This window comes from Paroedura picta, chromosome 10 (genome assembly GCF_049243985.1).
Source record: "Paroedura picta isolate Pp20150507F chromosome 10, Ppicta_v3.0, whole genome shotgun sequence".
Classification (NCBI taxonomy): domain Eukaryota; kingdom Metazoa; phylum Chordata; class Lepidosauria; order Squamata; family Gekkonidae; genus Paroedura; species Paroedura picta.
The window spans coordinates 42,326,594-42,352,916 of NC_135378.1; the positions used below are offsets into that span (position 1 = coordinate 42,326,594).

Below are 26,323 nucleotides of genomic sequence, written 5' to 3' on the forward strand. Positions count from 1 at the left end.
ATCATGAAACAGTGAGAAAGACATGTTGTACAATCCGCACAAAAACACAGAACATAAACATGTATCAGACAATAGCCAATATAAACTCAAAATAAAAACTGATATTATAACCCCAAGCAAATTTCTTTGAGCGCAAAACATGAAACATTTAGCATAAAAATGACAACATATATAAAAATAAGAGACGGAACATAGCAAGGGTATTAACAAGATATTCCTGTTTCCATTTAGCATCTGTGACATTTTCGTATAAATCTGGATGAGAAAACTTACACATGACATGCCCTAAAAAAATCACTTATTTTCTTATATAGGCCATAATTTAAGAGGCAGGAGGGTAGTTTCCATTATAGCCTCACCAAATATATTAAGTCACAAATCATAAATGATCTTTTTATAGCAATATCTCCAATTACAAATGATATAATCTGTGACCTCATGGTAATAAAAGGCTTGTAGCATTTCCAACATGCAGAGTTCCCAATTCACTTTTCTAGAGAAGGCACAAGTCTTGTCCTCCGTACATAATGTAACATGTTGTTGGCACAGATACGATTTTAGTCAAAATGACGGGGACAGGACACTTCATTTGCATGTCTAAAGGCAATCCCTGGCCTCAACAGTGTAAAGGATCTTGGGTAATAGAGCTCAGACACTGTTTAAGGAAGACACTGCAGGGATGCTCCCAATTCAAGTAGGAGGCACAGGGCACAAGAGAACCAAAAGTCTATCTTGATTTCTTTTAGTATATGCCTCAATGTACAGCTACCAGCTTAAAGGCCTATGGATAAGTACATAATTAATTTATTCATGAATAAATAAAATGTCAGCCTCTGCTGGGCTTGGTCTGAGACACAAGGGGAAGAAAATCAGTGTTTTCTGGATGTAAGGTTTCTGGATTGGTTGCAACTTGAATCAACTGAATCAGTGATTGATATATTGATTCGAGTTTAACCAGTTCAGGAACCTCAAACCGATTTGGCCAAACAGTATCCGACAGCTGACCTCCAGGAATCTGCTGGCAGTTCTGCAGGCATTTTGGTGGGGTCTCCCCCACAGACCCCTCCCAGGCTGAGGGCCATGAAATCTCTGCAGCCTGGGAAGGCTCTTTCTGAAATCAAGCCCACATTGATTTGGGCTTTTCTGATTTGCCTTGTTTAAACTCATGGGATGTTTAATTCGGCTTGGATAAGCCAGAAAAGTACTTAAATCAGCATTAATTCAAGTAATTTTGGGTTTATCTGAGTTGAATCACCCATTCCCAGTCCAGAGCTGCCTTGCCCTCCAAGGCTGCCTCCTTTGAGGCAAGTGCCCCAAGTAGAGCCTCAAAAGAGCAAGAGGGGAGGAGGTTTCCCTTTACCCGCTTCCCACATTCTGTATAGCTGGCTATCACTACCATCTGCCTGGGAATGGGTCTGCCTCCTCCTACTGGTCCACACCAGGGCATGCCTTTTAAATGCTTCCCTGAGGAATGGGACAACCCTGCCTGTCTTCCCTCTCCACCCAGTCCTGGGAAATGACAAACCCCTGGGCCAATGACCCCTACCTTGGACTGAGAACTCCACTTGCTCTTCCTCTGGACCTCTTTAAAAGACTGCCAGCATTACTTGATCTGCTGTAAGAGGCTGCCTGTTCCACCTGTCCCTTTCTCAAAGCTTCTCCAGGTATTGCAGCCAAGATCGTGTCTGGCTGAAACTGTTGCGTCCGCTCCCTTCTGCTCTCCCTACTTCCTGATGTTGTGGGTCTGTCTGATTCCTCTGGTGGTCAGGTGTTTTTGCCACATACTGAGCCACTGACTGAGACTTCATCTAGCTTTGCTGCTTGGGAGAGCTGGACTTCCTGGGAGCTGGCCCCCCATGCCAAGTCTGCTTTGTCAGGGCTGCATCTGGCAGTGGTCTGTCCAGTAGTTCTTCCAGTGTTGGGGCCTTCTGGCATGGCATGTCTTCAGTGGGACTGATGACCTCTGGTGGTAACTGCAGGATTGCAAGTGCTGACTCTGGACAAATGCATTTTTAAAATGGAAGGGAATCCTCCCTCTGTCATAATGACATAGGCCAGACTTGTTTCATGGAAGGCTAGGAATGTCCACACCCAATTTCAAGACCATGCCATTCATGCTTGCCAATTTAATGAAAGAATGCACAATAGTAACTCTAGAAAACTTCCATCAGAAAAAGAAACCTAATTATTTCAATGGATCAATTTCCACCATCAGATACACAGTTATTATTAGAATACTAGTAATTAAGCGCTGTAAAAAGAATACAGCGGATGCTAGCAGTTCCCAGCAGCCCTGGCAGCGCTGGCAGGGCAGCTGGGAAGGGCTCCCCCCCGGAACTATCTCCTCCCCCCTCAGGCTAAAAGCGTTCCCACGCGGGCAGGAGCACGATCGCCGGCTCTGCAAGCCAGCCACCTGGCCGCAACCTGAGGCCTTCAGCCAGGCCCAGGAACAGCCTCGCCACGTTTGTGACGCGGTGAGCCTGTTCCTGGGCCCGGGAAAAGGCCACCGCCTACCGCAGCCCCCCCCCCCCCGCAGCGTGAAGGGACCCAGGGCGGGAAAGGAGCAGCTCCTTTTCCAAGGCCAAGGGAGGCTGGCCGGCAGACTTACCGTCGGGGAAGGCTTCTTCCTCAAAGCGGTGATTTCTCGGCCGGCCCAGGCGAGGCCGGGCCCTGGATTGACACTCGGAGGGCCCTCCGAATTTTTATCCCTGACAGGGCCCGCCCTTTCTCCTCCCACATTGCCCTTACCCTTTTATTACTACTGCTCCGCAGGAGCGGGTTAAAGATGGCTACACGTTCAGCAGGTGGATAGAGTTTTGATTATATGTAACAAATGACATATAAAGATTCTCCACTTGTGCTGCAAGTGTTCACATGCATATAAACACATTCCTGAAAAGGATGGTATCTGCTCATCACAAAATAGACTCAGAACAGAATACAAATACTGAATATAATTTTTTCCCAGAAGAGTTTGAGTGGGATTGCTTTATTCAGTCCATGAAGACAAAATAAGCCAGGATGATGTTATTTGTGAAAATATATCTCAAAGGAGAGTGGTGAGTCCCACTGATTCCCCCCCCCCCAATATCTATTTACATCATTGTTCAGATTCCACTGGTTCTGAGGAACAAAATGTAAGAAAAGGGGGTGGTCAACATAAATTGCCACCTGGTTTTGAGAAAAAGGACACCATTTTTCTTAACTTCATGGCCTGGTATCTCATAGATCCCCCCACACCACAAATAATGTAAGTTTTCATTTTGTTTTGTTTGAAGTCAAACACGCTAAGAAAATATATACTTCCCTGAAACAATTAAGAAAATAAACTATCTAAGGCACAAAAGTTCTATGAAAATTACTTGTGTAGAGCAGTGGTCCCCAACCTTTCCGAGGCTGGGGACCGGCAGGGCATCGGGCCGCGCCCCCGCGGACCGCGCCCGTGCGGGCCACGCCCGCGGATCGGGCCGCGCCCGCGGGCCGCGCCCACGCCGTGCCCGCGGATCGGGCCGCACCCGAGCCGCGCCCACTGATCGGGCCGCGCCCACGGGCCGCGCCCGCGGATCGGGCCGAGTGGGCGTGGCCCGCACAGGCGCGGCCCGGCCCTGATTCCCTCTCCCCGCCTCCCGCAGTAAGAAGCTTCCCGGGCCGCAAGCTTGCGGCCTGGGAAGTTTTTTACTGCGGGGGCGGGGCGGGGAGAGGGAGCCGCGGCCCGGTGCCATGGCCTTTGCGGCCCGGCACCGGGCCGCGGCCCGCAGGTTGGGGACCACTGGTGTAGAGGACATGATTCTTCCTTGCCAAAGGATGATTGGCTTCATGCAGGAAGAACAGAACTAAAAGTGTTAAGATTCTTAAATTTCTGAGAGCAAGAGAGAAGCTGCTTCATAACCAAAAGAGAAGCACACAGAACAGTCTCCATACAATATTTCTCCCAATACTTACATTACAGAAGGAAGAAGAGGAACATTAAAAGGAACCATTATGCTATTATATATTGATTTTGCTCAGAAAGACTGCACTCAGAAAGCCAAAGAACAAAAGACAAATAGAAGTACCAATCAAGTAGCAGCTGGCTGACTGTAGTCACAGCTCACTATTGGAAAATCCTATTTAAAGAAATGAACAGTTGAGCTTCGATAGCTGTCAATGATGATGATAGTGGTGTGATTAAGAGAACCTGGAGACACTGCTTTATGGGAGTGACAACAGGTTCTTGTACTTCAAAGAGAAATCAGGGCAAAGGGTAGAGAAAAAAAAAAGAACTTTCTATCGTTCTTACCTGCCCGCTGCAGAAAAAGGACTGCAACTCGAATGTGAGCCAGGATTCGAAAGCTGTAATGTATCACTTATTATTTGAATAGCTGCCAGAATGCATGTCACGTTAAATAAGGAAATTCAATTTGAAAAACTGGTACATGATCAGGCGAGAGTCAAGCACGTTTAAGTCCCACTGATTTCAAAGGGAGAAGTACAGTGCAATCCCATGAAAATTCTCCTGGTAGCAAGCCCCACCGAAAAGACCTGAGTAAACCTGCTTAGGATTGTTCTCATAAACATATATTTACACCATTCCTAAAAATGGGAGGGGTTTTTAAGAAGTGCTGAACCGCAATTGGATTGCATTCTAATTTCCCGATTTAAAGCAACAAACTAACTTCGCTATGAATGAACAAGATACAATATAATGCAAGAATTCTAAACACCACTGTCAATCACGTAGAAACATTTTTTTCCTGGTGCTATTCCACACAGAGAGGGTGGAAATGATTATATTAATAGGTTTCAATTTTCAATGTGAAGAATGCCAATTTATGCGGGGGAAACCCAAATGCCAATTACAAAGGAATCTGGTAGCACAAAGGCACAATATTTATCACAACAAAAATCTGAAGAAGGTAGAAACAGAAGAGTTATCAAAAGATCAGAATAGAGCTTTGTTTATTATTAGAAAGTGGAAAGAAGAAATGGAAATGAAATTAAAGAGATTAGATGAAGCCCTAATAAAAAGGGAATGAAAATGGATTAGTTCAATTACACAGAAGTTAAATTAAACACGTACAATGAGAGTTGAGCAGTCCATCCTATAAGAAACACAAAAGAAAAAAGCAGCAGCAGCAGATGGAGTACTTACTCTTCATCACGCAAGTCATTGATACTTCGATCTAGTGAGATCATGTCACTTGCTACCATGTTAAAGCCAAACTCTTTAATACTGGCTTGAATCGATTCTTTATACTCTGGTCCTAAAACATATGGCTTGGCTTCCTCTCCAGGGCCACCTGCAACTCCATGGGGCTCAGATTCTTTGGGTTCAAAGTTACCAAGAATTCCAGATCGCAGTATGGGATCGTGGTAGGTTAGTGTCTGTGGCTTAAATGTGAGATATTGTCGCTGCATGATATTTTGCTGATCATTATTGCCACCAGCATGAGGATTTCCTTCATTTTTGGCCTTATTCCTTCGCCGAATTGATTCCAAGTCTACTTCCACACCTTCTACGTGAGGCCAGGGCAGCACAGGCTTGAACTTGTCATTTCCAGGAACCAGCCCATTGTCTCCATTGTTTGGTAAGAGATTGCTGGAATCTTTGTCATCCTACAAAGACAGGCAGATAATAATTTAAAACAAAAACACAAGCACAGTTTCAGACACAGCTTTTAGGGCCTTTTTCTTGCCACTTCTTTACTCCCAATCTCAATGTAAACTATTCAGAGCAGTGGGCTCTGCGTACAAGCATGATGCACAAAAATGTATTTATTTATTTATGTTTGGATTATCCTGGCTCGCGGCAGGATACAATCAGCATCAGAATACAATGAATCACAGTGTTAAAAACCATAAAAACGTATAATTAAAACAACCCCAAACAAGATAGCAGCAGAGATATACCCTTCACTGTACTTTTCCCTAATAGCAGGCTCTGGCTCTGCAGCTTCCCCATCGACAGGCCCTGTGCTTCAGACAAGTGGATGGAATATGTGCAATGCCTGAATAGTCAGACATCAAAAGAAGGGGCAAGGATATTCCTTCCATAGCCTCTACCAAACGCTTGGTGGAAGAGCTTAGTCTTGCAGGCCCTGCAGAACTACAATAGCTCTGAAAAGGCCCTCAGCTCTTCCAGGAGCTCATTCCACCAGGCCCTTCATGTGGGTCAGGGACCACCAGTTTATTAGGACTTGAGCAGCAAAGGGCCCTGCAGGGGGGAGGGCAAAGATAAGCGGTCCCTCAACACTGTGAAGGGCCTTAAGCGTCAAAACCCGAACTCTGAACTTGATCTGGAACACCACCGCAAGCCAATGTAGCTGCTTCAGCACTGACTGTATATGTCTCAAACATTCTCAAATAAAAAAGTATTAAGTCAGATTTGGATATTTGGAATATTGGTTTTTTTATTCAGCCACCTAAAAACTACAAGGAACATTCACGTAGTGCATCTTCTATAGGCAGCTTATAAATCAGGTATTCATATCAGGTTATGTTGCTTTGCGAGCCTTCTGCCACTTTAAGTGACATTAGTAATGAATTGATACAACAGGTGGGGGAGCATCTGGATTGTGTCTGGCAATATTTATCTCTTGAATGCCTACAGCTTTCACTGGTTGTTTAAAAAGTATTAAAATAATGGCATGAAAACATAGTTTACAGCTGAGCCGCATGACACTTCCAGTTGTGATGCTGTTCTAGCAGCTCCAGTGCTACATGTGCTAATCATCCAGTGCTACTCATCCAAAACATGTGAGGAAACAGTCAACTATGACAAGAATGCAGGAAAGCGTGATCATAGCTGGAAACAGGCATAGCATGGTTATCCAACTATAACAATGAGGATCTCAGCTGTGACATCAAGAGACATTTTAGATGTTTTAAAATTTGCTTTAAAATGAGATCACAAGCTGACAAAACTGATTGCAATGAACAAGTACAAAGTGAAAGTGAAAGGAAAAGAATATCTCTCACGCACAAAAGATTTCTGTTGAACTTGTGAACACACGTAAATAAATTCTATAAATTGGGTAAACAATTTATACATTTCCTTGTCATCATGGCAAGACCCTTTATAGTTTTTTATGTTCTTGTCTGAATTTAATTTTAAAACATTAATGTTACTTTTATTATTCAATATAATGTTAAACCTTATTATTTATTTACTGAGTGGGATAAATTCACATTAATGGTTGCACGCCCGTCACAAATGATGAATCATTTGATCTGGCTGACAGCTTTGAAGCCCAGGCATATGACAATTCCCATGACTACCCAAATGAGAAACTACAACATAAAAGTACTGAGCACTGATACGCTTTTGAAAAAGATCCATTTCTATGGCACATCTCACTCTTATCTAGGCAGAGGAAAGTGCTTCTCAGAATGTGTTCTCTAGTAGCACTTCAGAGTAGCAATTAAAAAGAAGAATTGCCATAAATCTTACAGGCATAATATTAGTTTCTTTATAAGAACTGTTGCTGTTTGATATAAGTAGAGCATGCACAGGATCATACAGTAACTGAGTAAAATGAGCAACACCATGTTAGTCTAATATGGAAAGCAACCATTAGGTATGTGCTGCTAGTCTGGTTTGACAAAGCCTTCATTGACATGAGAGTTACAGCTTGACAGGCAGCTTCACTGGGAGGCAGGGACTGCCACTCTCATCCAAGGAACCAATTTATGATCAAGCTGTTTTCCATGTTATTTATGTACACTGGAAGAAGGCCCAATTATATGATTGAATGTACCAGGAAATAAGTAGATACAATGAAGGTAATGAAGAATGAGTTAGCATCTAACCTGTTGTGCTGCGTCAGTGTCATGAGCCAAGAAAATGACAAACACATGGAAAAAGGATATGTTGCATTAACACAAACCGAAATGGACTCTTAGAAGATGCTTCTGTGTTAAGCAGAATAAAGACTATTTTTAGTCCAGACCACTTTTTTAGGTTGGCAGTAGCTGTGCCAGTGTTACTTCCTTCATCCCAAACAGAGGAGTGTCACAAGACCCTATGGTCAGGCATGCACCACCAGATAAAACACTGTCCTCTAAATTATGTTATGCCAACAGAGAAAGTCGTACTGTAGTTAATTATGGTGGGGCAAGCCTAGAGAACTGACTGTATGCTTTAAGCAATAAACTTTGCACAGTGAGCACAAGCACAAATTCCAACAGCACCCCCAATTTCATGCAATCTTAGCTATAATAAGTTGTTTTTTACAATCTTTTTGAGCGGCTTATATCTGCAGGGAAGAGAAGCAGATGGATTTTTTAAAAGTGTTTTTTAAGAGTATAGTGATTTTTGTGAGGACACTTGAAGGCAGATAAAAAAATGGGAACCCTATCACATCCTTAAAATGGTACAAATAACATTCATCATGGCAAGCTGGTAAGACCAGCAAAAAATATACTATCTGTATTAACAGGATTTTCTTTGCCTTCTATACTGTTATACTGTCCTACTCATCCTATGTTTTGTTTGTAGTATTTGTCACAGCAGCCTCTTTTCCTGCCATCCCCTTTCACCTGGCTGTCCCTTATAGTCCTGCATCCCATCCCATTGTTTTCTTGTTCTGGCTTTTTGTCAGACTTTCTTATTCTTCTCCCCACATTCTGACCCAGCAGGGCTCTTCTTACTACAAACAGAAGGGCTTTCAGGTCATGGCCATGACTTCCAGAGGGTCTTGGATTCTGAGTGAGAATAGATCTCTGGACTAGATGGAGCCAGTCAAGTAATCAGCACAAAAGCAGGAAGCGGGTCTAGATGACAACCATGCAGAGGCATTTTTATAGCCTATTATATGCTATTGAAGTCGAACAAGATTCAAAAACCTACTTTTAATACTAGGGCTCAGGTCTTGGACCATATTATTACAAAGAACATGGTCTCTTTTAGCCAGTGCAGTTTGCTAGTTACCTAATTACCACACAAGAGCCTCTTGTGGCACAGAGTGGTAAGGCAGCCGTCTCAAAGCTTTGCCCATGAGGTTGGGAGTTCAATCCCAGCAGCCGGCTCAAGGTTGACTCAGCCTTCCATCCTTCCGAGGTCGGTAAAATGAGTACCCAGCTTGCTGGGGGGTAAATGGTAATGACTGGGGAAGGCACTGGCAAACCACCCCGTATTGAGTCTGCCATGAAAACGCTAGAGGTCGTCACCCCAAGGGTCAGACATGACTCGGTGCTTGCACAGGGGATACCTTTACCTTTACCTTTAATTACCACACATCAGGGGAAGGCTTCTGCCTTTAGGCTCTTTTCTTGGTATCCCTTTTCCATCCCACTGCAGCCCCAAAATCCCCCTAAAGCACTGCTTCTGAGGCTACTCCCAGGAACAGCATGAAGGGGGGAGTTAGAAGGCTGTAGATGGGGGGGGGGGAGATTGCCTCCTCCTGTACTTGAAGATCTGTGCTTCTAAGCAGCCAGGCTAAGAACAACCACCTATTTATGCCAAAAGCATTCTACCACACCATGATAGACCAGGGTGGGGGGACGACACATAAGGATCAGAAAAGCATCTTCCATGTTTGGAAAGTTCCCATGGAATAGGGGTTTGTGGAGATACCAGGTGAAGCAGTCAAAAGGAACACACAAAATATGATTTGCCATAAACTTATAATTCACACATAAGCAAAGAAGAATCATGCCAAGGGTTAACAAGTCTCATCTGAAAAATGAGGAATATGACTTATAAATACATGTCACAAAGGCAAGTGGAACACTTTCTGGGGAAGTCTAGATTCAGGTGGGTAGTCATGTTGGTCTGAACCAGCAGAACAAAATTTGAGTCCAGTGGCACCTTTAAGACCAACAAAGAGTTTTTGTATGACTGCATGCACACTTCTTCAGAAGTTATTCTGTGCAGTGACATTTTAAATATTACCAGAGAGACTTTGTAAATGAATACTTGGCAGCAACCTCAAAAAAACATCCGTACACCTGTGGATTCTATAACCTTTCTCAGCTTCAAGTGAACTTTGATTCCCCACCTGACAGATATTGCCAATGTCCATGGAAAAGGCTACCTTCAACTAGTTTAAAATGTAGTCTATTGATTCCTAAGAATAAGTTTTATCTCTATAGATTGCTCAGTCTGTGGGCAGCGGTACAACATGAAACTTATGCCTTACTAGCATGGCCCAGCACCCATAACCTTGAAAATCCAAGAATTAAGCATCAAAGAACTCTTGTTTACATGCTGGTGATCACAAGTCTGCTGAACTGAGCTGGCACTTAATGCAAAACGTCAGGATCTGTGTCCTGTTCTATCAAATTCCAGAACAACTTTAGAAGAAGAGTTGATACTTATATACCCCTTTTCTCTACCCAAAGGAATCTCAAAGTGGCTTACATTTGCCTTCCATTTCCTCTCCTCACAAAAGACACCCTTTGAGGTGGGAGAGCCCTGATATTACTGCTCGGTCAGAACAGGTTCACCAGTGCTGAGGTGAGCTCAAGGTCACCCAGCTGGTTGCATGTGGGGGAGCGTGGAATCAAACCCAGCTTGCCAGATTAGAAATCCACGTTCCTAACCACTATACCAAGCTGGCTCTGCTGCATTAACACAGTCAGTTTATAGCATGCCAACAGAGACTTCTGCCCTGCCAGCAGCTGTTTATGCAGGCTCAGGAAACTGCTGCCTACTCTGAAATCCTATACAGACTAGCAAGTACTACAGGATGGTGAAAAAGAGCTTTGTGCATGCTTAGTATATGATTACATAATGTTTGTTTATAACATTATACTAATATAGACAGTTCCATTTTACTCTGGAAGTTAAACCCATTCATTCAAGCTGGTCAGTAAAAATGATATTTAACACTTATGGTTTACTCATATAGACACTTGCTCCTTAGTTTTTCTTCTTCTGTGCTACAATTTGCTAAGTGCAGTTTTGTTTGCAGCACCATCCTTTATATAAGCCCCAGAGTCATCAATCTAACATGTGTGTGGGGAGGAGACAATAAAAAACACCACCCATCCTTAGAAAAATACACATTGCAGGAATTAGGTGCATTCTGCTGCACAGCACCCAGTTTTTTCATGAATGGATATTGCTGTTCACATGATACCTCTTTCAAAATCACCATGCAGTGGGGGCTAGGAGGGGACTGGTGGGAAGGGCTGTTTCTTCCCTATGCATAAAGTCCAGCAAGCTTAGCTTTGACAACATTAACTAATCAGCAGTACCCGGAGCATCAAAGCAAAAGTAAAAGCATCATTCACACACACAGAGAGACAGAGAAAGAGAGAGAGGTGATATTAGGCTGAGAAACAGTTACTGGCTCAAGGTCACCTAGGAAGCTGATAGGTACCTGCAAAAAGACCTACTGATTCTGTGTCCATTTCTACACGGGTGACTTGCCGTGTAGATATGTTGCTGGGTTTGATATGTTGCTGGGAAGTCGTTTCTCCCCCTGCATCTTCCCTGCATCATAGTGCTTTGTGCACCAGCCAAATTTTTCTTGACTCATATGTAATGATTCCCTAACCTCTGTTGTACTGGGAAGGATTGCAGTAAAGTCAGGCTGGCTGCAGTAAAGCCAGAACAGTTTGGATTTTTCCCATTGCACTGACACAGTTGCCATTCCCCCCCAGAGGTGGGAGGGGGGGCTTTTTGAGTTTAAAAGTTACCAATTGGCATAGTGATATCGTGCTGCCCCATGAGGCTGCACATTGGGTACCAATTAATTACACCCTAGGCCAGGAAATCAAGACCAAGGGCATTTCTACACATCAGAAAAAATAGTGTTTTGCAAGCTGAAGGGCAAAGCGCAAAAAGTCATCTCACTTCCCAGCCATTCCTCACCTTTTCTGCTGTCTCGCCTTGTCTGCTGTTTCACGCTTCTTACACTCCACATGTGCTGCTGGAAATAGTGTAAGAGAGCAATCTGCTTTATACGTGTCACTCTTCTGCCTGTCAGTCAATCCAGGCAGCTAATCCCCTACCTCCATATTCTGTAATGGAAATTTCAGCATTCCTGCCTTTCCTGTGGCCTGGGGGGGGGGGGAGTTGGGTTTGAGGTAGAGCCTCCAAACTTTCAGGATAGCTCCAGGAGGCTCTTTACTGACTTCACCCTCCCCAAATTCCATAATAACTGGTCCAAGGAGTCCACATCCTCCCAAAGAGGATGCCCCAATCCCTCCATTATATCCAATGGGACGGACTCTCCAATGGATATAATGGTGGGATGGGGGCATCCTCTTCAGGAGCCCCTAGATGTGGACCCCTTGGACCAATCATAGAATTTGGAAGAAAGTCAGGAAAGAGCCTGCTGGAGCTACCCTGAAGTTTGAAGGCTCCACCTCAAACCCATGTACCCCCAGGCCCCGGGAAAGGTGGGAATGCCGAAATTCCCATTATAGTCTATGGCACCATAGACTTTCATGGGTGCCGAAGCCCAGGCGGCTAGATCAGGGCCGTAATGATTCGAATCCTTTGATGTTGGAGGGGAAGGGGAGGGGGAAGAATCATTCCTGATTGGGACGGGTAGTAAACTTTAAAGAGGCATGTTTTGTGTGACAACTTGGGAAAGACTATTAATTCTGGGGGACTTTAGTGTCCATGTGGAATTGCCATGTTCTTGCAATGGGTTGGACCTGGTGTCAGCCATGGCAACACTAGGGCTCTCGCAATGTGTTGTTGGCCCTACCCACCAGGCAGGTCCTAACCTGGACCTGATTTTTGGTGTAGGGTTGAGCGTAGATCCGGTCACGACTACTGCCGTGACAGCTTAGATTGCCACCTCCCCCTCAGTTGGGCACCAAGCACATTTCAGCTCGCCCGCAGAGACTTATGAATCTAATTGGATTCTTGAATGCTTTGTGGGACCCAGTGCCTTCCAGCACTTCTCTAGAATGGACTGGTCAACGACTGGCATGACAGAATGCTGGCTGCCATTGATGAGATAGCTCCCAGACATCCTCTCTGCCCCGTCTCAAGCAGGCCCCTTGTACACTGAAGAGCTCCGCAGGGAGAAACAGGAACGACTAAAGTGAGTTTAGAAAATTCACGACAAAGAATCGAGAACATATAGAACACAGTTAAGAGCCTATGAGATGGCGGTGAAGTCAGTGAAACTTGATTAGCTTTTACTTGATTAGCAATGCATCTGCACACTCACACCCAGCACAATTATTCAGGATAGTCCGATCCCTTACAGCCCTCAACGAAGGGCGCCAAAACAATAGCCAATTGGACATTAGCAGTGAGGTATTTGCGAGTCATTCTGCAGACAAAATCCCAACTCTCCACCATGATCTTCCAACTTTGGACACAGAAAGTGAACTAGAGGCCTCCTGGCTGTCTTTGGAGAGAACGTTACTTCAGACGACTATCACTAAATGAAATGGACAGGATGCTAACAACAATGAGGCCAACCACCTGCCCAATAGACCCATGTCCATCGTGGCTAAAAACAACAGACGTAAGAATAGGAGCCCCCCACCGGGAAATAATCAGCCTCTTGCTCTCAATAGGAGAATTCCCGGAGGGATTAAAAGAGGCAGTGGTATGCCAGTTGCTCAAAAAAACATCCTTGGCTCCGCAGGAGCCTGACAACTACCGCCCCATCTTGCATCTAGCATTTCTAGGGAAGTTGGTTGAAAGGGCTGCTGCAGGCCAAATATCAGCATTTCTGGAAGGAACTTTAGTCCTTGACCCATTTCAGTTGGGTTTTCTGGCCTGGCCATGGGTTAGAGACAGCGCTAGTCAGTCTGATGGACGACCTCTGCTGCCAACTGGACAGAGGCGGGTCAGCGCTGCTGGTACTATTAGACCTGTCAGCAGCATTTGACAGTCAATCATGAGCTCCTAGCTCACTGCCTCGCCGCCGCAAGGATACAGGGAACAGCCTTCAGATGGCTGATCTCTTTACTCCAAGGTCACGGACAGAGGGTAACAATAGAAGAAAGAGTATCTAGCCATCTCCAGCACAAGGAGCAGTCCTCTCTCATATCCTATTTAATATCTTCATACATCATCTTGCTCTGCTGGTACAGATGTTTGGGCTGGGTTGTCAACAATACGCAGATGACACCCAGCTCTTCCTCCTGATGGATGACCACCCTGACTTCCCCCCGCCCCCAGAAGCATTAGTTGCCTGAAAGCAGTGATGAAATGGCTCAAGCAGAGTTATCTGAAGCTCAACCCCGCAAAGACAGAGGTCCTGTGGCTGGGCAGGAAGGAACCATGGGAGGAAGAGCGCCTGCCCACCTGAATGGAGTACAGCTCATAACAGCTCACTCCGCCAGAAACCCAGGCGTCATCCTGGGTGCTTCCCTTACAATGGAAGCCCAGATCACATAGGTAGTGCGACTGCCATTTCACCACCTCTGCCAAGCCAAGCTACTAGTGCCCTACTTGGCCCCAGAACACCTAGCCACAATGATCCATGCAGTGGTTACCTCTAGACTGGACTTCTGTAACTTGCTCTATGCAGGTCTACCCTTATCCTTGATCTGGAAACTACAGCTGGTGTGGAACACCGCAGCAAGGATTCTCACTAATACACCATGGAGATCCCTTGTTGTTGTTGTTGTTAGGTGCGAAGTCGTGTCCAACCCATCGCAACCCCGTGGACAATGATCCTCCAGGCCTTCCTGTCCTCTACCATTCCCCGGAGTCCATTTAAGTTTGCACCTACTGCTTCAGTGACTCCATCCAGCCGCCTCATTCTCTGTCATCCCCTTCTTCTTTTGCTCTCAATCTCTCCCAGCATTAGGCTCTTCTCCAAGGAGTCCTTCCTTCTCATTAGGTGGCCAAAGTATTTGAGTTTCATCTTCAGGATTTGGCCTTCTAAGGAGCAGTCCGGGCTGATCTCCTCTAGGACTGACCGGTTTGTTCGCCTTGCAGTCCAAAGGACTCGCAAGAGTCTTCTCCATCACCAAAGTTCAAAAGCCTCAATTCTTTGATGCTCTGCCTTCCTTATGGTCCAACTTTCACAGCCATACATTGCAACTGGGAATACCATAGCCTTGATTAAACACACTTTTGTTGGCAGGGTGATGTCTCTGCTTTTTAGGATGCTGTCTAGATTTGCCATAGCTTTCCTCCCCAGGAGCAAGCGTCTTTTAATTTCTTTGCTGCAGTCCCCATCTGCAGTGATTTTGGAGCCCAGGAAAATAAAATGTGTCACTATCTCCATTTCTTCCCCATCTATTTGACAGGAATTGAGAGGGCTGGATGCCATGATCTTCGTTTTCTTGATGTTGAGTTTCAAGCCAACTTTTGCACTCTCCTCCTTCACCTGCATCAACAGGCTCTTTAGTTCCTCTTCACTTTCTGCCATTAGAGTGGTATCATCTGGAGATCCCACATCTGGCCTAAAATCCGACAACTCAGCTGGCTCTCAGTTGAATTCTGGATTAACCTTAAGGTTTTGGTAATTGCCATACGTTGTCTGGGCCCACTGTATCTGAGAGACTGCCTCCCTGCCTATACCCCCCCAAAGAGTCTTACGTTCTACTACCTCCAACTGGCTGAGGGTCCCTGGCCCCAGTGAAGCATGTCAAACCTCAACAAGGGCCAGAGCCTTCTTGGTCCTGCCCCCCCCCCCCGGTGGAACGAGGTCCCTGAAGAGATCAGGACCCTGTCCAAACACTCACAATTTTGCAGGGCTTGCAATAGGGGGCTCATCCAACAGGTGTTTGCTTGAAGCCAACCAGTTCAAAAACACCCACTGCCCCCTCAGACACCCCCTCCCATGACCGAAGAATCTGATCAACCCAAAGCTGTGGCAATGTTCCCATTCTTGTTTTATTGTTCTGGTTGACATGTTATGTTATGACTAGGGGCAAAGCCCGTTGTATCCAAGAATACAACAGGTGCTAGAGCTTGGCAGTGGGAAGAGGGAGTTGTCCCGATTGTAAGGGCATGGGGTTGAATATGTGTGTTGTGTGGGAGGTTGTGGTGGCATGGTGGCAAGTGAGGGCATGGGTGTGGAGATATGGGTGTCAAGAACCTGTGGTGTGGAATGTTCGTTGAGTGTGGGAGAGGACTGACCTTTGGGAATTTTGGCATAGTGGTTACAGATGAGCTTTCCAGAGCCATGTCCTCAGATATGTGAAGGAAAAATCAGGCTGGAGACTCTTCTTAGGGAAAGATGGCAACCAATTCCTCCCAGTTCTGCGTCATTTCCCTTCTTGTGTGAATTAGGCCACATTCACCGAAATGCCCCTCTGCCCTCTTACTCATGGGGTAGTCACAGTACACAGGTGTCTACCCTGTTCCTTTTGTCTCCCATGTTTTCACTGTTGGTAAAATGTTATGTGCCCACATGCTTCTTTCATGGTTGCTCCTTAGAAGAACAGATTTTTGTACTCTATTGCTTACTACCCAAAGGTTTTTATACTGTTTTTTTATTTGCCAGGCCAAGGTTATTTGCCAGGCCAATAAGTAATTTGGTGACTATGTGTCTCCAGACATTTACTTGTTCTCTATTTACAGTTTCAGGCTGTAAATATTTATTTAGATCTTCCTGCACTTTCCAGACTCACAGGACTGATGCTGGTCTGCCTGTCTGTGCCCCAGAATACAAACAGTTGCTGGTAAGGGCTGGCCATAACCCATAGGCCAAAAGGGACACTCCTGCACCACTCCCTACCAACTGCAGGCAAAAATGGCTCATTTGAAGGCTGGACTCTGAGGCATTGTATGATTTTGAAGTCCCACCTCCAAACCTGCAGGAATATTTCCAACCCAGGGATAGCAAACCTACAGGTGTGGCCTGGAGAGCTCCTGGAATTACAGCTCACCTGCAGAGTATAAAGATCAGCTCCCCAGGCAGAAAGGGCTACTTTGGACAGGGTTGTGGTAGAGAAGAAACATTTAAGGCTTCCCACACAGGTTGTTGTTGAATTGAAAGACTTGAGGCCTACTACACAGGGTTGTTGTGGAGATGAAACAGGAGACAAAAGAGCCAGTTTCCTCTGCAGAATAACACTGTGCAGTGGCCTCAAATCTGTAGAGAGTTGCAAAGAAGACACAAGGCTTGGCTGTGTCTAACCTCTGGGCAGAGCAGTATTTTAAGTGAGAAGGGGCTTTTCTGTGGCGTCCCTGTCAGGCAACTGTTGGGTAGAAGGGGAAAGTCCCCCCCCCTCAAAAGGAAGGCCCTCAGGCTCCCCTGCGTTGCTCTTGGAAAGGCCTCCCTCCCCTCAGTCAGGGCCTGTCAGAGGGTCCTTTGCAGCCCGGCAGGGGCGCAAACGCGTGTGTGCAGCAGTCTGCACATGCGCGTTTGCGCTGCCACCATGCCGGCGGCCGTGGCTCCCCCTCCTGGCCCCTCCGGGCCGCCAGCAAATCGGCTGCTAAAGCGGCCGATTAGCTTGCGACTCGGCAAGCTTCTCTTCCCTCCCCTCCTGAAACAAGAAGCTTGCCGGGCCGTGATTTGGCGGCCGATTTGCTCGCGGCCTGGCGAGCTTCTCGCTTCGGGGGGGAGGGAAGAAGGAACTGCGGCCCGGAGCCAAGGTCTTTGCGGCCCAGCACTGGGCCGCGGCCCGCGGGTTGGGGTCCACTGAACTAGAGGACTTGCGGCTGAGCCTAGTCCTTGTCTGAGGAAGGAGCTTCAGCTGTCCCTCATCAGGACTAGCAGTGTGCTGACAGCCAAGCTGATCACCTGTCAGATCACCTGTCAGATTGCTGAGGTATAGTGTCTGCTGCTGATCCAGCGAATTCTTCAGGCTGGATGGGGTCTCCCCTCTTGACCTTGAGGGTGCTGGCAGGTAGGACTGGGTGAGAGTCTTAGCTGAGTCCAAGCTATTCTTCATCTGAAGGATTGGCTGACCTTGATCAAATCATTGGTGGCAGGGTCTGTAGGTGGTGCAGGGGGGGGTATGCTTGGCCCAGCTAGTGCTCCCAGGCTGGCTGCAGCCTCTGGAGCACCTTTTGGCGGCACATCAGAAGGTGGCGAAGGCAAGGGCACAACAGATATAATGGAATTAAGGGTTGACTCAATGATACCTCATTGGGTTTAAGGCAAGAGAAGAGCAAAGGTAACTTGACATTACCTTCCTATGGTATATTCATTACTTTAAAAAAAAACACCTGTGGAAAAGACCCCTTCTGTAGTGCAGATGGAGGGGGGTGGGAAATGGCCATCATGAAAACTGGTTTAGGGATAGGGTTGGCATGTTCCTGCAAGTGTAGGGGATCTTCCAATAGGCCCTTCCAGCTGCTGCTCAGCTGGGCATTTGGGAGGAATGGTGGAGGGGGGGGCGGTGAGCATCAGCATTCCTATGTGCTGGCGTCACTTCCAGCACAGCCAGGGTTCACATCATTGTATCATTGGCAACATTCTAGCATTCAGAGTGTGCTGAATGCTTTTGTGTTGCCCCCAGTGAGATGGCATCACTTCCAATTGCACCAGAAGTCATGCCAGCGCATTTCCAGCAACATCATTATGTTTCCTGTGAGGGCCTCTACCCCTCAAAACAATGAATCTCCCACTAGTTGTTACCTTCATACTGACTAGGCAGGGAAAATACAGAAAACCCAGGTGCCACTGTGCTGAACTTCCAGCTGCAGCAACACCAATACTTACTCAGGACAGCACTGCCTTGTGGTAAAGGCCCCTATCTAGCACTCTAACAACTGCACCGCACTGGCAATGTAGAGGAGGGCAGGAAGAGCACAGAGAACACTGGAGTCACCAAGATTAATTGCAGCTCTGCTTAGCCCAATCTCTTCTCCCAGGGCTTGCTGAAAATGAAGATGGGATAACTGAACAGCTGCCAAGTTCTCCCCATCTCAGCCCAGTCCATCCAGGTGGGATTCTGTTACTGTTCTAGAGCCAGCACTCCAACTTTATTGGGAAGGTAGGGGAAAAAAGTTAAATACAGCCAGGAATGCATAACTCTTTTTTGTATGAAACTTTGTTCAAATTTTATGTTCAAAAACACAGAAACAGTCATGTATCTGAGCCACTGAAAAGGCACTATTGTAGAAAATAATCACTTAAACGAAATAACAATCCCTATAAATTATGTATGTCTGGAATACCATGCTGCTTTCTTTACATAAATATGTATTAGGCACATGTTTAGTAAATGCATTCCTAAAAGATTATTTTTTGTACATAACACATGCATCGTTTCTATGTTCTCTGATCACTGGATCAACATGAAATACAAATTTATTGGTGATCACGTTACAGTAAAAATGCAATGCAACTTGAATTACACAGCTTTAAGCCAAACAATGGCAGCAAAAATTAGACTCAAAGATGCACTGGTTAAGACTGTTGGACTTTGACCTGAGAGACCCACATTTGTCTCTCTACTTTGCTGGGTGACCCCAAACCAGTTGCTGTCTCTCAGCCTAACCTACCTCAAAGGAGGGGTGAATGGAGGTTGTAAGGCACTTTGGGGTCCCATTGGAGAGCAAAAATGGCAAATAAATATAAATAATTTATGGGTGATTTGAAAAATTAACAAGCTTAAACTTGTGTTCAAAAGAATATGTGGAGGGCTGCAAAATATCTAACGTTTGTTCTCTAAAATTAGACTGTTAAATTTATTTGCTAGTACATCAGTTGTAAAAATGTTCAGACTCCTGGCAGCAGGCTTATACTTTCTGTACACAAATGCAGGCAGTTCAATCCCATCCATATTTTGCGCTGAATGGAATCCTAGGACAGTGTGCATGGAATTGCAACCATAAACTGCTAGGCACTAGGGTTATACTTTGGAGAGCTCAGATGGTCATAAGTCTAGGATTTTTCCAGCACTATTAAGGACATGTCATGCTGCAACAATTTTAGATTGCTAAAAACAATTCCGATTACAGTTTCACCTGCCACATTGGCTTATCATGGTAAATACATTTTGTTACACATTTTAGCATTTACTGTTAGCACTGACAAACTGCTAACAGATAAAATAAACACTGGCTGGGTTCCAAAGAACCCTGTTTGCAATCAGCAGGTGGTCTGACATGCAAACAGGAAGTTGCCAATTTTCAGTTTGCATACCATTGTATAGTGCTGAATCTTTTTCCGGAGGATTTCTTGGCGTTCAAGGCTGACTGGGAAGCAGGCAATGGGGTCTATTGGGAAGAAGGCTCAGAACTGTTCTCGTGCACATATGGATATACCTTTGAATCCTGGCTATTGCCACACTATGGAGGCACAGCAAAAGATGGAGGGGTGGAGAGTAAAATGTCAAAGCTTTCTTGCTCGTTCTATTTGCATCCTACTCTTCCTCTATGATTTTCTAGTCTTCTAATTATATCACAGGTTTATTATTGTGAGGATATGAGAGAATGATTCGCCCAAGATCATCCAGTGAGCTCCACAGCCAATAGACACTTGAAGCCAGGTATTGGCTTCTAGTCAGCTAATTTGGGTCACTTTCATTTCATTCAGTTCAAAACGAGTTTGTAACACAAGCCATCTCCTTGCACATTCCTGTTTCCCTGCACCTCCCATTCCAGATCCATTTAGACAGGGGGAGGGGGAGGAGAAAAAGATATATGTGCCAAGGGGCAGACTGCCTTCCACCGAGGCCCCAAGAGTGTTACCCTAGCAACCCTCTGACAAAGAACCACAACCCTAGCCGTTAACTTTAGGGGGAGAAGCAAAACAATTTGAACACAGCAGTCCTGCACAAAGCCTTTTCTAGCAACAGAATGCAGTTTTCCAGCCTACAGCTAAATATAGATGATTGAGGTGATAAGGTCATCTCATACACACCCTACAGGTAAGAAAGTCATCGCTTAAGACACCCTACAGGTAGTCAGGAAAGAATGTACTAGGATTGTTTTCTATTTCAGACCTGCTCTTACATTGCTTTAAAAAAACCCGACATGAGACTTCTTACAAATGACCCAAGATGCCTTTCACTGCTTGAATGCAGCTGAAAGTGTGCATTCAGAGCAACACATCAGTAATCCTGCTGCTTTTGCCTGACACTCAGATTTATTACAGTCTTAATGTTGAAGTTAAAGACCTTGTTCTGCAGTCACTGTCAATGTGTTGCCATCAGTGTTCTCCCTTCAAATTTACCACAAAACCTCACTGCTATATTAGGTGACAACATTTTCAGACAGCAAATATACTAAATACATACTGCATGTCATTACTGTAATATAATGCACGGAATTTCATGGGGGATTTTTTTAAGCACAGTTCTATATTTTATAACTATAGTATACAGACCCAGAGTGAGATAGTGGTTAAAGAGTTGGGCCAGGATCTGGGAGATTCCAGGCTCAGATTCTCACTCTGTAGTGGAAGCTTGCTGGTAACCTTGGCCAGTCACGCACTATCAGCCTAACCTATTTCATAAAGTTGTTGTGAGGACAGAACAATGCAAGCTACTCTGGGTCCCCCACTAAAGAAAAAGGCAGGGTGTGTATATGATGTAAATAAAAGGGAGCACAATGTTGCTATTTGCACTCCTCTCATCTCCAATGTACCTTATTCCAGCCTTGTAAATAATTTAAAATTTGCCAGCAGAAATGTTCACCAGATCACACATACCTATGGTTCACATATAGCAATGGGGAGTCAATTGTGGCCAGAAAGAATAGCTGAACCAACTCTTTTCCAGTTTGCAAAAATGTCTGTCTGGTTGCCTAGGAGCAAATTTTATTAGCTAGGCAAGTAGTAGGCAGCTATTCACAACTTTGTCTTAGTTAAACTACCCTTCAGACACCCTTTCTATGTAGAAGACATTCCACCAGCTTAATACCAAAAACACAGGCCAGGATGTTTCTTTTCCATTCAAAATTGTGCACCCCTTACTTTTCTTATGAGCACTATTTTAAAACAGATTTCGGCTATTGCCAGTGAAAATGTCACATGACTGCATTAACACCTCTTCACACTGACGGAAATAAAGAAAAAAATAGCCAGTTTCAACCAAATGCATTTTGCAATTTACAATTTACTTTAACCAAACCCGCCCCGCTCTGCAACCTGCACCTGCACCTCCTAACACCATACGCGAAGGATCAACTATGGCAACCTTTTAAGAAAAAGCTTTAATTTTTGTCTTGTTTGCTCTCACAACCCTGCAATTTTTATTTAAATCTGTCCCACTCTAATCCTCAGCCAAACAAAAGCAGCTTCTACCATACCCATTCATAATAGAGACATACTTAAACTTGTGTATAAAAATCTATATTAAACCCAGAGAGTTTATTCTCATCCACAGTGGTTTTCTATAAAAGGCTACAGAGTTATTGAACCTGCACATCTGTTTCTTTGTCCTGACATCATAGAGTAGTATTTTTACAAGCTGGCAGCAGTACACATTTAAGAATGAAAATTTGCAACCATGGTACTTGGCTATCCAGGATTTCACAAACCAAGTGTCAGAAAGCAGTGATTTATGGACTTGTCTTTCTTGCCATTATAAAACAAACTCAGCAGAGTGTTTTTTCTACCCATAGCTGGGACTGTTCCTCTCACCTATCATAATCGGTGTTCTGTTCATATGTCCAGCACATTGGTGAGGTTATTGTTTCTCTTGTGAGTCACTTGTAAACTAATGTCATAGCACACTGCCCCCCAAAAGAGAAAGTTTAGTGCTGAACAACTGTTTTTAGAAAACAGTCTTTTCACACACAATATTTATAACACACTACCTACAATCTATACGGGCCACAATCCAGTGTTTCGGTTAAATCTGATTGGACTGTAGCTATGATCAGCAAGTATTATCAATGCGTCTCCCAGAAAGACCTAAAATTTATGTTATACTTCTGGTTGCTATCATGGTTAACCAGGCTCTGATCTATAGTTGAACACAGAGTAAGTTATATATATCCTAACCAAATGAAACCTGAAAGTGAAAAATATGATGTGATTTTTCTGCTCCTTCCAATTAGGTTTAAATATTGATCAGTAATCTTATGCCATGTTGAGGCATAAAGGTAAAGGTATCCCCTGTGCAAGCAACCAAGTCATGTCTGACCCTTGAGGTGATGCCCTCTAGGGTTTTCATGGCAGACTCAATACAGGATGGTTTGTCAGTGCCTTCCCCATGTTGAGGCATAAAGGAAAAAAATAAAGCGCAGAAGTTATTTTGAACACAGTTAAAAGAACTGGATTCAAATTTCAAGGAACATGCAAGACATCAAGAATACTGTCATTCTGCTGATGTGTGATTTAAGATGCCATAACAGATCTTGAAGATTGTGATTATTATAGCAGCACTTTAGGCTCTTCCTCAATTCTGCACTAGGGTGGCAAATCCCTAGCTGTCATATAAGCACAGAGACATGTATCTTAGGGATCCCTAAGGTTGAATCCAATCAGCTGTCTCAGCCTAATCCAATTGTTCTTCTCATTACAGCTCTCATCCCATGTGACTGTTGACCATGCATGCTTCATGATCACCAGTGTAGTTTATTTTGGTAGTCAGATGAAACACTGCCCCCACCCACAGTCTCAGCAGCAGAAATGCTGGCTGGATCTACCTCACACCCAGTTTAAAAACTGATTCAATTCTGTTGTGCAAGAATCAATACGCTCTGGATGCTGTTTTTCAAAAAGCAGCCAATTCAACTACCTTTAACATCCAAATTACTACATTAAGAAAGGGGACATGAAAATAGTATATTTTGGTCTCAGAGCTCTTAATTCTTTAAAAAGTAAATTTGCAGTTCTTACTATATAGTCACATTGGCTGAATGGGAAAATGCATGCATTTGCTTAAATTGGTTAGAAACCGAAAGAACAAATAAAATTATCCCAAGAGATACTTTGAATTATGATAATTCCAAACCTGCTTCATAATAACTAACACTTGGGCTCTGCAATCCTGAGCTTCTTGACTAATCCAGGCAGCATTTAGGGAAGAACCACTTAATAAAAATTGAGTACTTCACAAGACAAAGTCAAAGTAATCGGGCTCATGTGGCATCAAAGGCCACAGATGATCTATATTCTTGGTAAGAGATCTTTTGTGCAAACTTGCTCAATCCTGCTCTGATTTTAAACACAGAGTTTAAAACAAGTCTTAATTGAGACATTACACTCACTTAAAACAAAGTAACTATTTAAAATCTGTCTAACTTCCAAGGAGTTAAACCAGCATGTGCCATTAGCAGTTAAATGTTATAATTATATTGGCAGCATATGCTCAAGTCAGAAATTACGTTTAAAATAACATATCTCCACCTAATAACTAACATGACATGCAAAAACCATGCACAGTAAATGGAGTGCAAAGAAATATGATGTGTGTGCATATGCACCCAAGTGTACTACGTTGTTCAAGAAGAAAAAAATCCAAATTTACTCGAACTACTTCTTGCACATTTAAGATATAAGAGACTTTTTACTTTCCCTTATCCTTTACAAAATAGCCAGTTAAAAAAAACAAACACAATGGCTCTATCCCTCCACCTTTAACAGCATCATGCCACATCGACATTAAATGTGTTAAACACTTCCAGGCTTGGAGGTCAATGCTGGAAAAGCTTCACTTGCTGAGTTTTGTTATGTCAGACTGGCACATACAGTTGCACAAATGGCTAAAAAAAGAAAAAAGGTCACAGTCCAAACTAAATGGTATTAGCATTAAAAAGTTTGTCCTCACGGTTATCTGATACCTCCAAAGTGGGTTTACTTAGGTCCAATGAGATACCAGCTGAGAAAGTGCCACATGTGCCCAGCAGCTCATTTAGATCCGGCCTTGGATTCTAAAATCAACACAAGGACTTTGTGCATGCCTAGCCAAAAACAGAGAGTGAGACACAGCCAACTTGAATTCAAACAAGCCACTGAACACCTGCAGTACCACATGAGTAAGCTCATCTGGTCTACCAAGCACCACACTGAAGTCCACTTGTCACATGTGTATGGCTAGGAGTAGATTTTTACTGTCCTTCTAGTACATTGTTATGGGTGAGTGGCGCTTCTAATCCAACATCAGCAACCAGGTCAGGTGAGAAGAACCTTGTGGCATCTCAGACACATTTCTTGAGCCTAGTGGAAGCGCTCCTTTGGACCAGAGCCACACTTCACCAAATGGAAGGATTTTAATCCCCAGAGGCTTCTGCTAGAATTTAAAGCACACGCCAACTAGGGAACAGCCACAGGGCGACTGTTAACACGCTCACACGGATACCACTTTGGAATAGGTGACAAGAGCGCAGACACCCCCCCACACACCCAAAACCCCCCAATACCGCCCCCCCAAGCAACTGAAACCCCACGCCTGGTGGGAATGGGGGGGGGAGAGAAAGTAGGCGGGTGAGATCAGAGCTCGGGCTGCCACTCCTCCTCCCTGCTCCCCAGGGGCATTAGCAGCAGCCTCCACCGGCGAGCAGAGTCCCGGGGGGCGGCAGGCGGCGTCCCTGAAGGCACCAGGACTTGTTACAGGGGCGACGGCCGCGACGGCCGCCCCGGAAGCGCCTCCCCCGCCCGCACCCCAGGAAGCGCCGCCAGAGCCCCGTCCGAAGCCGCCAGCGTCCCCTTCGCAGGCCTTGCCAGCGCCACAGGCCGCAGCCTGGGCAGTGACAGCAGCAACCGCCGAAGCTGCCCCCGCCCGGCCCGGCCCGGCCCGGAGAAAGCGAGCGAGGGAAGGAAGGAAGGAAGGACTCCGGCTCGCAGCCTCCCAGCCAGGCAGGCAGGCAGGGTCGCCGCAGCCACAGCCCGCCCCGCTACCGCTACCGTCCCCCGCCCAACCCGCAGCCCCTCCGGAGCCCCGGACTCACCCGCACCCTGCCCAGGGGGCTGGGCTCCTCCGCCCGAGGCGAGAGCGACGACCAGAGCAGCAGCAGCCCCAGGAAAGAGCCGAGCAGCAGGACGGCGCGCAGGAGGAAGCCCAGCTTCAGCCGCATCCTCAGCCCCGGCCCGACTCGTCCCCCTCAGCCGCCGCCGCCACCGCCGGGCTTCCCCCCACCCCCCGCCCAGCCTCGTCTGCTGTCGCTCCTCACTTGCGCCCAGCCGAGCTCAGCGTGTCCCCCCTTCCCCTCCTTCCCCTCCTTCCCCTCCCGCTCCCGCCGCCGCCGCCTCTCCTAGGCAGGCGCCTGGCGCCGAGCCCCGCTCTTGCTCTCGCTCCCTCCCTGCAGCTTCACTTCGCCTGCCTCAGCCTTCCTCGCTCTTGTCTTGTGCTGCTGCTGCCGCCGCCTCTCCGTTCCCGGCTCCTGCTGCTGGCTGAGGTCCCTCCCCGCAAACTTTTTATAAGCTCCCTCTCTCTCGCCCCTTTAACTCGCCGCCTGGCTTCTCTCTCTGTCTCCGTTCGCTTTGCGTCTCCCGGCTAATCTTTCGGCTCAGCTGGCGAGAAAGAAGCAGGAAGTCACCCCAGGAGCCGAGGCTTCCACGTGGCTGCTTCGCAGCCTAAAGGGCTGTTTCGGATTGACTGGAGGCTGCCTTTTTGACACGTCCCC

General features: G+C 45.7%; 1 protein-coding gene across 2 annotated transcripts in view; it reads right to left on the reverse strand.

Moving 5' to 3' along the window:
• The window catches only part of GALNT7 (polypeptide N-acetylgalactosaminyltransferase 7), a 48,521-nt gene extending 22,696 nt beyond the window's left edge, over positions 1-25,825 (reverse strand). Inside the window, exons 1-2 of one of the 2 annotated variants that reach the window (XM_077302485.1) lie at positions 25,649-25,825; positions 5,132-5,595 (exon numbers count right to left, since the gene is read on the reverse strand). In XM_077302485.1, the coding sequence (XP_077158600.1) occupies positions 5,132-5,595; positions 25,649-25,774 (590 nt within the window). In that variant the 5' untranslated portion in view covers positions 25,775-25,825. The remainder of the gene's footprint in view (positions 1-5,131; positions 5,596-25,648) is intronic. The other variant, XM_077302484.1, reaches the window with a different exon arrangement.
• Between the last annotated feature and the right edge of the window lie 498 nt (positions 25,826-26,323).